The 13,019-nt window shown below is 48.9% G+C and overlaps 1 protein-coding gene across 2 annotated transcripts in view; it reads left to right on the top strand.

Moving 5' to 3' along the window:
• POPDC2 (popeye domain cAMP effector 2) overlaps nt 1–13,019 on the top strand; it is a 152,487-nt gene that overhangs the window by 55,015 nt on the left and 84,453 nt on the right. For both annotated transcript variants that reach the window (XM_069635735.1, XM_069635736.1), the window contains exon 2: nt 2,158–2,266. In XM_069635735.1, the coding sequence (XP_069491836.1) occupies nt 2,158–2,266 (109 nt within the window). The remainder of the gene's footprint in view (nt 1–2,157; nt 2,267–13,019) is intronic.

Consider the following 13,019-nt stretch of genomic DNA (forward strand, 5'->3'; position numbering starts at 1 on the left):
AGCCCCCCACTATCTCGGTGGACTGTGTTCCCTCCTAAATGAAGACTAGGAGTATATCTTTTATAATATTATTTGCCATGTGATGCATGAAGCTGCTACACTGTCAGTGACTAGAAAACATATATAATCTTTGTTAATATTGTCATTTTCAAACTATGAATTCTACCAACCAGAGAGATTGGTGAAGCCCGCCCTCTCCATGAATTCCCTTTGTGTTCTTTTAGCAACGCGGCCATGTTGGTCGCGGCTCCTCTGGTGAATGGACAGACCTATCCCCTGATATCCCTCCTCTTCTGGGCTGTATGGTGAGTGATAGTCTGAGACGTGCTTGCAGACATACGAGTTGAACCCATGATCAGTTTGTGCTGGTATGCCGCCCTACAGGCGGCAGCCAGCTGTTAGTTTCATGCCAACTCGGATGATGGTTTAGGCATTTATGTTTAGCATAACTAGATGGAAGGATACTTTAATCAGCTGCTCCCCTAATGTGGCAGGAATAATATCCATTTGGCACTTGAGCTGGTGGACTAGTGGTCCCATGTATGATGGAAAAGGCACCTCTGTCGTGTTCCCCATTCTACTAAGAAGGTCATACACAGGGCAGAACTGAGGACAGCTGCAGAGCTGGGGTTTGAAACAAGACCCTAATCACTTGTACTAATTGTTCTGGGAATACAATACACAGGAACTAAAAACCCCATTCTTCAAGGAATAACTCATTGCCTGGTGATCCCCCAATAATGCCTCTTCCCTCCCTCCTCTGCTCCCCCTGCACTATTTCTGTATTCTGACCCTTTTTATTCAGCTTGCTATATAGGGTTGCTCTATATGGACCCCAAACATACATATTACATATGTCGCCGGTAAGGCCCACAGGAATCTCCAATGTACCCTATTGAATGCCTTTTTTTGCCTCTAAAAGGATGGAGCTGTTTATGTGTGTGTCTGTATTAGAATGGTCTACTGCAAATCCATGTTGCTGTGACAGAAGTAGCGATAGAGTAATTAGTTTAATCTTAGTGTCTAATATGTGGACAGATACTATTTGACTGATGCTCTCTTCTATCCTTATCTCAGGCCCTAACCTCAGCAAGGTCAGCTTTTTCATTAGAATCTGCCCCATTACCTCCTCTTTCTCTTTCTACCATGCTCAGAGTCCAATAGGACACATTAGACAGCTTGACGTCACCCAAAAGGGTTCAGACAAGCAGATCTCTGGCTCCCACTGATGGGAACGGATTCTTCCTTCTGAGAAACGAACATGAAACTCAAGGTGGCGACTAAGCCGCCTCTACCAGGGGCTTCATGATGTGGTCAAACATGCCTTTTGTCTGGAATATGACTTGATTACAGAGCAGGGGGCTGTGCGCTTGCCATGGTAGGGTCTCCAGCCACCTCTTACTGTCATCCATGTGCCTTCTGGATCCCAAAGGCCTTCTGGTTTCTAATCACTAAGTGACTCTCCCAAAGTTACTGCATGCTCCAGCTCCCACCAGCAGAACACTGCACCCTGTACTTGCCACCGGCTATGTGTGTGTACTCTCATCACTCAGCTACACTCATGGCTCATGCTGCCTGGCTTGGTTTATGTGACTAATACACGTGCATTCAGATGGCTTGTCTGCAAAGGGTCTGGTCAGCTGTACACAAACCACACTAGGACCCCATCTTTTAAATGCACGCCTTCCTTAGATGATTCTGGGGGTGCAGCAGAAGCATCAATAAAAGGCCTCCCATTGTATGTCTCCCCCTGCAAGCAGGAACACTGACATTGCTGTGGATGTAATGACTCATTCGAAGTGGACTCCTCTTCGTTGTGCAAACGTGCAAAATGCAGAGATTTGTGAAAGCGATGCTATCTTGCACATCTAAGTGAGATGCGGATCTCTGAAAATTGATAATAAATTCCTTTGGGTGGATGTGGCTTTTGGCAGCGCCACCCTACTGTGGGAAGGACTGCCCTTCCGTTGGGGTAATTTACGCACGCAGAACGCTTGTGGTAGGTTTGCATTTTGTAATTGTGTTGGACCCTGCACACATGAGTGTGTGGATGATAGTACATTCTGTGCTAGGTCTTGGGACTGCTTTGTCATAGTTGAGGTTGCCCAGTGGAGTTGCTGTTTCCCTAATGTATCGCCCGCTTCCTCCTTCGTGCAGGGTTCGCGTCAGCCTGGATGGCCAGTTCCTGCACTACATCTTCCCGTACCAGTTTCTGGACTCGCCGGAGTGGGAGTCACTGAGGCCCTCCGAAGAGGGAATATTCCAGGTAACTCTGCCGTGTGGTGCTATTTTCTCCTCAAATATCTCTATCAGAAACCTTTTGTACAGGGCCACAGTGCAGTGCTTGCAATGAGGGATGAAGAGAATGCGGCTCGTAGAGCCGCAAATGTGGATGGCGGAATGGGCGGACCGTCTGCCATCTGCTACCGTGTAAAGTCTACATTCCTCATCTGATTGGGTGGAATCTGCCCAATTAGAGAAGTGGGAGGTGTGGCCAGTGTTTGAACAGTTCAGCCAATAACGAGGCCGGAAGAAACTGTGCGCCATGATTGGCTAAAGTGCCCACTGTCCCTGCCACGAGGTTTCTGATCATTCTGGTCTCTTAACTGGTCAAAATGTTTGCCCACTAGTTGGGCAGATTTGAACAAGTAGATGGCGAGGATTGGTGGGCAGAACACAGAAGAGCTGAAATCTATCTCTTACGCTTCTACTACAGGTGGCAGGTGGGACATTAACCAGAGCGCTGGGTGGCGGCGGATATGGGGACAGTACAATGTGGTGGATATGGGGACAGTACATGGTGGTGGATATGGGGGACAGTACACGATGGCGACCTGCAGGCAAGTTGTCATTCTCCCTAGAAGACACGTTCAATGTTGGGGAGCCATAGGGTCATGGGGTCATGGTTTCTCAGTGTGTAGCGTTGGCGACAGCTTGCTCTCCAAGTCCACGGTTCTATGTGAGTGAGTGCTTGAGAGTTCATTTTTATATTGTGACCCATCACAGTCTTTTTGACATAGTTCTGGTCTCCCGGGTGTGGATGCTCCAATGAGCGAAGGGAACCACATCAGGAGATGTCGGGAAGAGGGTATTTCAGGACAGTGGTATTAGTGGGTGACGTAGGGTGAAGATGGGGGTTAGTTTCCGTCGGGTGGGGGTAAGGCTGTTTACAGATGTGTAAAGCAGCACCAGAGTGTCAGACTGGGAAGTGTGATAGGGAATTAGCCGGCCAGGCTGCAGCTGAGAGCGTAACGTTGAGCAGGGTGTAAGTTGTCATTTGCAGGTGCACGTGAGATGTGCCAGGGGGTCCCACGCTGAAGACATTGCCCACGATCAAGGGTGCATCTTTATCCCTAGAAAAGCCGCCGCAAAAGCAAAGTGCACCTGTTCTGGCCAATGGGACAGTCACATCATGCAAGACAAAAACGCTCCCCCTAAACTGAGAGAAGCAGGAACCAAGTCAGCTGGTCCTCAATGTAAGGGTTTCATGTGGGAGAGGGCTGCTTCCTCCCCTTTTTGCTATTTAAACCTTTGAACGTGTGCATTTTAAAGTTAACCCGTTGGGCCAAAAACACCCTTAATTGCTCCTGGTACCCTCTAGAAAGGACCTTTTAAGGGCGTGATTAAGCATCGTGCCCCCGGCCCCAGCAGCTCCTGGGCAGGTGCTGCTCCCCTCAGAGAGCCCTCTGTTGATTCTGATGTCCTGCTTAATGCCGGCCCCCACAGTGGGCATTTTCTTGGCTTTAACAAGGCTCTCCGAGCACGACTCCTTGGTACTCGAGGAGTCAACTTCTGAACGAGAAAGCTCTACATCGGGCTTGAGGTTTCCATGTTTATGGGCACATGATGGGTGGCACGGGGCGTAAGGAATATGACCCATCTCCCTTGGAGACAGGGATTTTGGCTCAGGTCCCCTCTGCCAGGCAGGAGAGGTCGGGAACCCAGTAACTGCTGATGTGGCCATGGTGGCAGAGGAAGTTTGGCAGAAGCCTCATTCATTTCTGGTCTCGATCAACAAGCTGGACCCCAGATGCTGGGCCCTGCCAGATGAGCCTCTTTGCCTGATGTCTGGTCCAACATGCATAGTCGCTTGTGGCGTTGCCCTGAAGACGTCCACAGACACGAAACACACGCACGAATCAAAAATACATTGACTCTCACAGAACAAAAAATATGTACAAGTAAACTGTAAAACACCAAACGAAAACTAGTATGGATGTTTCTGCACATTGTCTACGATAAGGAGTGTAAACAGTTGGACATCGTCTCTGTCAGGCTAGTGAGGACAGGGCTTTCCACCTGAAGACAAGCTACCGGCCTTACCTCATGTGCTCCATCAGTTCAAGGCGGTCACGGCATGATAGGTCAAAGGGGCTTTTGGACTCATGGATGTATTCGTTCAGCTGTTCCTCAATGCCAGACTGCTCGTGAGATGGCTGCCGCTGCACTTACCATCGTTTCGAAGCCAAGAGAAGGACCTTCCGTTGGCCCTCATCCCGATTCCTGAAAGGATTTTAGCAGACCTACCCTGGTGGGGGCCCCTTTCATTCCTCCAGAAGATTAAGTATTGGAGTACTCATGGGAGGGACACCCTGTATGGTATTTCATTGTATTGGATTATATTTCTTAAGCATTACCTACCGCCGAGAGGCATCTAGGCGCTATGGCGGGCCTTAAAGGAGACCATCATGAGAGCAAGGGGCTTTTAGAAAAAGTGAGTTTTAAGAGCTTTGTGGAAACTTAGATGGTCAGTCATTTCTCAGAGATGGGGTGGAAGAGAATTTCAGAGTGAAGGGTCGGGGACGGAGAAAGAGCGTCCTCCAGCCTGAGCTGCGCAGTGTCTTGGGATTCCAAGTAAGGTTTGTGAGGCCGTGCGCAGAAGTCTAGAGGGATCGTAGCGAGCCAGTTTAGAGGGAAGATAGTCAGCGCCAGAGTTATCGATTGCTTGATGCGTGACCATAATAATGCAGCTTTTCACCGGAATCCAATGGAGTTGTTGTAACAGATTATGTGAACGGGAGAGTCTAGGGGCCCCCAAGGCCAGACGGGCTGCAGAGTTTTGCAGGATCTGCAGATGTTGGATCAGAAAAGCCGGTTGGCCAAGGTAAATTCCGTTACAGTAATTAAGAGATCCCATAATGGATGAAGTCACTACTTTGGTGCAGAACTTAATCAGTAGAAAAGGCAGAGTTTTCTTCAAAGGTCTGAGTTTACAAAAGCCTGCATTGCACAGTGAAGAAATGTGGGCCTCCCTTGAGCCTGATGGAAGAAGTTAAATGCCAAGACTCTTGACTGAGTCACTAGGGACAGGACAAGGTCGCAAAGAATCCGGCCATTAATCAGGGCTCCAGGGGTGTAGGGGTTGGAGCAACCATTCAGGAGGATCTCTGTTTTGTCTCTGATTAATTTCAACCACAGGTTCCGGACTCTTCTGGATTCACGATCTGTGGACAAATCGTTACACAGCAACATGCTGTAGATGGTAGTCATTTTCCTGACTCCGAATGCAATCCTTGCACCAGTGAGGAACACATGGGTATTATTTCTCCCCGACAACAACGCTGCCTGGTTCTACTTGGACAGTGAGGGCAGGCCAAGGTCTCTCAGAGATGACCACCACTCCATAGATCAATCTAATATGAATGCTCCTTGTGGGTTTACTAAACTTGGAAACCATACCCCCGATTTCACCCTACTACCTGGATTTATTGTTGCGTAACCAGTATCTCTTTAGTGATGATGACGATAATAGGTTATTTATAACGTGCTTAATAATGCAGACCCTGGGATCAAACCTGTGGTGCTCCATGTAGTCTTGCTCCCAAAATCGAGCACTTTGCCCCTGAGCTATCCTCCAAAGACCAGGAGCCTCACCTACCTAGGGACCCTCACAGTATCAGGATGAGTTTAAATAACTGCATTGTGGAAAGATCTGAGACGAGCCAGATAGATAGAAGCATTTACATGTGCACCGGCAACTAGTATGGGAATGTATTCATTAATGTGGGAATAAAAGCACAACTCATTATAATTCTGCAAAGGATTGTGGGTATGCAAATAGATTTAACCCAGGGAACAGAACCCACAGTTATCTGTCCTGCTGGAAAAAGGTCTCTGCTTTTTCCTGCACTGCATTTGATGTATGCACCCCATTCACACATCTCACTAAGTGTGCTAAATGATTCCATTTTGCACTCGCCACAAGCCCCTCGCTAGCGATAATTGACTCTGGGCGAGTAAGAAATGGTGTGCTGTGGGTATGTATAGAATTGAGGTGGCGCGTTACTTTTTATTTCGGGTAAGTGGCTTGCCACTTTGAAGTTTCTCTCGTGCTAAACATTTTATTTACATTTACTCGATTTTTAGGGGATGGAGAGACAGCAGAATGGTCTTGGGCTGCAGTAAATTTGAATTTTAGAAGGTAGGGTTTCATAGATTCTTCTTCTTCTTCTCAATTATCGGAGGCGTGGACGGACCCACGCAGGCGCTTCCCCATCCTAAAGGATGATGTGCACCAGACCCACCAATCAATACTTAGCTTACATAAACTCACAACTCCTCCCACCGCCCCGTCTGCCTCACAAAATCCAACATCACACTATTCCTCCTCCTGCCTCTCTCCCCGTCACCCTCCAGCAAAGTCCTCCCACTCAGCTCAGCCACACTCAGCGCAGACAACCGAACCCTCATCAATTCTCTCTCCTCAACATGTCTCTCACACCTAAGCAAAAAATGTCCCACAGTCTCAGGCACCCCACACACCGCACAGTCTCTCGAATCACGCTTCCCCACTCGAAACAGACAGTCATTCAGCCCCACATGCCCTATCCTCAACCGATTCAGCATCACCTCCTCCCCTCCTCCATTCCAGACTTCCCACATCCACCTTCACTGATACTTTCCCCCGAACACCAAACATCCACCTGCCCTTCACCCCACTCACCCACCTCTCCTGCCACTCATCCATAACCCTCCTCACCACCACAGCCTTCACCTCATTCACACTCAAAGGCAACCTCACATCAACCGCTCCCCTCTTCATACCCTCACCCGCCGCCAGATCCACCAGTTTCAGAGATTGGGGTTCCGTTGAGGGGGTGCTGTTGAACAGTAACTACAATGTTATGGTTAACAGAAATACACATTCCTCTCCTAAACATTAACATCCATGAACTTATTAATTATCCACGAAATAAAGAGATGAGTAGAATCTAAGATTCTTGTCCTTGAGTCATGGACAAGCCATGGTCTAATTACAGTGAACATGTCAATGCTGACCACGCATGACAATAGACAGCTGTGATGAACCGTCTTTCTCTACTCCTGTTACCTGGGCAGAGACCAAGGACCTAATGACCGTGATTCATGGACAGACCAAGGCCAAAGATTAGAGACCGAGCAGGGATGACTGTCTATCCATGATACCGCGTAGAGCCAATAAATGGCACGGGTGGGGCCAGGCATGCACGCCAGGCAGGGGCGGGGCCATGCACGCACACCAAGCACAGGCAGAGCCACGCACGCCAGGCACGGGTGGGGCCATGCACATACGCCAGGCCCGGGCGGGGCCATGCACGCATGCCAGGCACAGGTGGGGCCATGCACGCATGCCAGGCACAGGCGGAGCCATGCACGCACACCAGGCACGGGCAGGGGCCATGCATGCACGCCAGGCACGTGCAGGGCCATGCACGCTCGCCAGGCACGGGCGGTCCATGCACGCACGCCAGGCACGGGCGGGGCCATGCATGCACGCCAGGTTCGGGCGGTCCATGCACGCACGCCAGGCTTCTGCTTTGGTTTTCATTCTTCTTCTGGTAGTGGTAGAAAACACCCCTGGTTCCCATCGCCCTGATTGTTATTATCCCCCCATTCTTTTACACTGCACCCCAATACATAGCAGTTAGCTTCACCTTTAAAAATCCCTATAAATATGATCATGGAAATGGTAAAGTAGCTAATGAACCAGTGAGAAGTAGAGTATCATCATGGGATGCAGCCAATGGGCTGGGACCTTTCCTGGGCCATAGAGCTGAAAGCAGATGAGGCTTGTGAAAAGCCCTGCACCCTGATACCCAGGACATGGCAGGAAGTCCCCCCCCCCGCTCCCCCTCTGCTGCTTGCTGGCTCTTAGGAGTGGATCCAGCCCCCGCCTCAGTGAGAAGCTCTCTGGGCATCACCTGCTGGTAACCTAAAACCCACCCCTCCATGCTGCCTGGCAGCAGCTGCTGCCCTGTGCCAGCCACCACATGGCATCCCTTTATCCTGTATTGGATGTACCATCTATCTGAAAAGGAGCTCAGAGGCTTATGGGGTGGCAGACAGGAACATAAACACCAAAGGGGCGATGTAAAAGAAAATGCCAAGAACTGCAGGGGAGAAAGGACAACTTGAAAGGGCGACAGGTTCTGCCCATGAGAGAAAGCGGATCCACTCTGCTCATCATTTAGTGCTGTGAAGAATGCAGCAAGCCGTGCGGACCTGTTATGCGATAGCTTACTCTGTGTTTCCTTTTATAACCCCGGCATCTCACCAGGCCAGGGCTCACACACGGCATAGCACTGAGACAGGGTAGTGACACACTCGGGCTCCCGCCAGCTTCCAGCACGGCACAAACAGGCCGTAGTAAAACACACAGCAATAGCTGTACCGACATAAAAAATTGGCGTCCATGCAGCTGCCCAGGAGTTAAACCTGGACATGAAGGTCATAACACTGCTAAATGCCTTCTCTTTTGCAGCAGGAAGTGCAATACTATGCTTCCCAAATCACCTCAAGTGTTCTCTTTACTAAGTCTTCAATCACACAACAGCATGCCCTTACTAAGACCTCAATCATACACCAGCATGTCCTTACTAAGTCCTCAGTCACACACCAGCAAGTCCATCCTAAATCCTCAATCACACACAAGCAAGTCCTTACTAAGCCCTCAATCACACACCAGCAAGTCCATCCTAAATCCTCAATCACACACCAGCAAGTGCTTACTAAGTCCTCAATCACACATCTGCAAGTCCTTACTAAATCCTCAATCATGCACCAGCAAGTCCTTACTAAGTCCTCAATCACACACCAGCAAGTCCTTACTAGGCCCTCAATCACACACCAGCAAGTCCTTCCTATGTCCTCAATCACACACCAGCAAGTCCTTCCTATGTCCTCAATCACACACCAGCAAGTCCTTACTAGGCCCTCAATCACACACCAGCACGTCCTTCCTATGTCCTCAATCACACACCAGCACGTCCTTACTAAGCCCTCAATCACACACCAGCAAGTCCTTACTAAGTCCTCAATCACAAACCAGCAAGTCCTTACTGGGCCCTCTATCACACACCAGCACGTCCTTACTAGGCCCTCAATCACACACCAGCAAGTCCATCCTAAATCCTCAATCACACACCAGCAAGTGCTTACTAAATCCTCAATCACACATCTGCAAGTCCTTACTAAATCCTCAATCATGCACCAGCAAGTCCTTACTAAGTCCTCAATCACACACCAGCAAGTCCTTACTAGGCCCTCAATCACACACCAGCAAGTCCTTCCTATGTCCTCAATCACACACCAGCAAGTCCTTACTAAGTCCTCAATCACACACCAGCAAGTCCTTACTAGGCCCTCAATTACACACCAGCAAGTCCTTCCTATGTCCTCAATCACACACCAGCAAGTCCTTACAAAGCCCTCAATCACACACCAGCAAGTCCTTACTAGGCCCTCAATCACACACCAGCAAGTCCTTCCTATGTCCTCAATCACACACCAGCAAGTCCTTACTAAGCCCTCAATCACACACCAGCAAGTCCTTACTAAGTCCTCAATCACACACCAGCAAGTCCTTACTCGGTCCTCAATCACGCACATGCAATCCTTACCAAGTTCTCAGTCACACACCAGCAAGTCCTTACTAGGCCCTCTATCACAAACCAGCAAGTCCTTCCTAAATCCTCAATCACACACCATCAAGTCCTAACTAAGTCCTCAGTCACGCACATGCAAGTCCTTACTAAGTCCTCAATCACACACCAGCAAGTGCTTCCTAAGTCCTCAATCACACACCATCAAGTCCTTACTAAATCCTCAATCACACACCAGCAAGTCCTTACTAAGCCCTCAATCACACACCAGCAAGTCCTTACTAAATCCTCAGTCATGCACAATCAAGTCCTTACTAAGTCTTCAATCACACACCAGCAAGTCCTACGTCAAAGAGCAAAGAACATTTAAAGGTTCCATGTGATAATGTCGCCTGGGAAAAAGTCTCCAAGTAGGTGACTTTTTTTCCTGTACTGGTAAAAGCCTTACCCCACATAATATACAATGGGTACTATATACTATTATGTACTCCCTTCCTAGAATATTTGGGGAAGGTGTTTGAATTTCTTGGGAGTGCAAGTTTGGGGAAAGGTCGCCGGCCCTGGGGACCTTTTTCTAGGCAACTTTATCACTGAATATCATTTAAGCCATCACCCCGTGTTTGGGGTGTACCGGGATTGGAACATCCAGCCAGCCTGTGCCCAGGTGCCAAGGGCATCGGCGGGTGCTCAGGGGGCGATTTCTACTGGCACCCCCAACCTCTCTCTCAGGTGCAAATAGTGAAAAAGGTTTTTAGGGGAGAAGGGCTCAGCGTGTACTGCAATAAAAAGGAGGCACCGGAGGAAGGGGCGCGGGTGGGTGTGGGCATAGGGGAGGACAGAAGCCTTTTAGTTTAGTTTCCAGCCACCTGACTGGCTGAGCACCCTTCCCAGGGAGCGAACTAGGCGCGTATTCATATCCAGCAACCTGACTGGCTGAGCGCCCTTCCCAGGGAGCGAACTAGGCGCGTATTCATATCCAGCCACCTGACTGGCTGAGCACCCTTCCCAGGGAGCAAACTAGGCGCGTATTCATATCCAGCAACCTGACTGGCTGAGCACCCTTCCCAGGGAGCGAACTAGGCGCGTATTCATATCCAGCCAACTGACTGGCTGAGCACCCTTCCCAGGGAGCGAACTAGGCGCGTATTCATATCCAGCCACCTGACTGGCTGAGCACCCTTCCCAGGGAGCGAACTAGGCGCGTATTCATATCCAGCAACCTGACTGGCTGAGCACCCTTCCCAGGGAGCGAACTAGGCGCGTATTCATATCCAGCCACCTGACTGGCTGAGCACCCTTCCCAGGGAGCGAACTAGGCGCGTATTCATATCCAGCAACCTGACTGGCTGAGCACCCTTCCCATGGAGCGAACTAGGCGCGTATTCATATCCAGCAACCTGACTGGCTGAGCACCCTTCCCAGGGAGCGACCTAGGCGCGTATTCATATCCAGCCACCTGACTGGCTGAGCACCCTTCCCAGGGAGCGAACTAGGCGCGTATTCATATCCAGCCACCTGACTGGCTGAGCACCCTTCCCAGGGAGCGAACTAGGCGCGTATTCATATCCAGCCACCTGACTGGCTGAGCACCCTTCCCAGGGAGCGAACTAGGCGCGTATTCATATCCAGCAACCTGACTGGCTGAGCACCCTTCCCACGGAGCGAACTAGGCGCGTATTCATATCCAGCAACCTGACTGGCTGAGCACCCTTCCCAGGGAGCGAACTAGGCGCGTATTCATATCCAGCAACCTGACTGGCTGAGCACCCTTCCCAGGGAGCGAACTAGGCGCGTATTCATATCCAGCCACCTGACTGGCTGAGCACCATTCCCAGGGAGCGAACTAGGCGCGTATTCATATCCAGCAACCTGACTGGCTGAGCACCCTAGGCGCGTATTCATATCCAGCAACCTGACTGGCTGAGCACCCTTCCCAGGGAGCGAACTAGGTGTGTATTCATACACCCTCATATCACACTCTAATCAGCATGCGGCTTCAGATAATCTTCCTGGCAAGGATTGGTGAAGTTTTGATTCCTGGTTGGGCCCTCCGGACTGGCCTCAATTACTGACCGTCAACGACCTGGGTTTATAGGATAAAACGTTTTAGAAAACAACGTGCTTTCCTGGTAAATGCAAACCTGTGATATTGGTTTGGGCAATCATTGGCCGCCACAGATAAGGCGGAACCACAAACATAAGCGGCTGCTTCAACAGATGTAGTCCTAAAAGCTGTCAAAATAGCTTATGTATGGTGCAAACCAGTGCTGTTAGCAAAAGGAAACAGGACATCATTCATTTGCTTCATCCTGATTGGCTGCTTAGAAATATGCTCAGACTAGCTAAGACTCCAGGACAGGTGGCGTAATTGTAACTGTTACCCAGCCCATAACCATCCTTTGTCTGGTGTTAGACTCCCCCTGTATAGATGTCAGTCAAAAAAACAGACTACAGTGAACATATTAAAAACACAAGCATAGAACAAATTGGCACAATTAATTTAGTTCATACAAATCAAATGTTTCTTGTTTAGTGGCAAAGTGCATGGTTACATGTTTTTAATTAGATAACATTAGACCTGTTTGAAGTGTTTGTCCAGTTAAAATATCCTTATTGATTATTAACCAGAATAAATAAAAATAATCAATAGCACATTATGTAAAACAATGCAGTGTACTTGTCTTTTAAATTTCTGGATTTTTCAGATCGTGATGCAAAAAACAAACATACTTTACCATTTTGTTTACCAATAATGGGAAGACATACATTAAATGCACCCTGAAGAATGCCTTGAAATAAAAGAGATAAACAGAAACATGTTAATGGTATTGAATCAACAACAATAACATTTTGACTTCCGCTGAAAGTGTTATTAACTATAGCATTAACTCCTTTTTAGCACTTCAATCTTTACAGTAAAAAAAATAAACATATTATTTTACGGTAAAATCAGTTCTTAAGAGCAACACATGCATTTAGCAGCATTTTGTAATTGCTTCTGAACCAAGAGGCCCAGGAAGGATTGTAGGAAGATTTAATGAAATACATTAGCACCTTGGAAGGGGTCGCTGACCAATCAGGATGCTCGGAACGCATGCTGTATTGTATGGTACAAACCCATGTTCCAACCAGCCTGGGTAGCCAGTGCCCCCTTCCCTT

The sequence above is a fragment of the Ambystoma mexicanum genome, chromosome 7p (genome assembly GCF_040938575.1).
Source record: "Ambystoma mexicanum isolate Mex_15411 chromosome 7p, UKY_AmexF1_1, whole genome shotgun sequence".
In the NCBI taxonomy this organism is placed as follows: Eukaryota; Metazoa; Chordata; class Amphibia; order Caudata; family Ambystomatidae; genus Ambystoma; species Ambystoma mexicanum.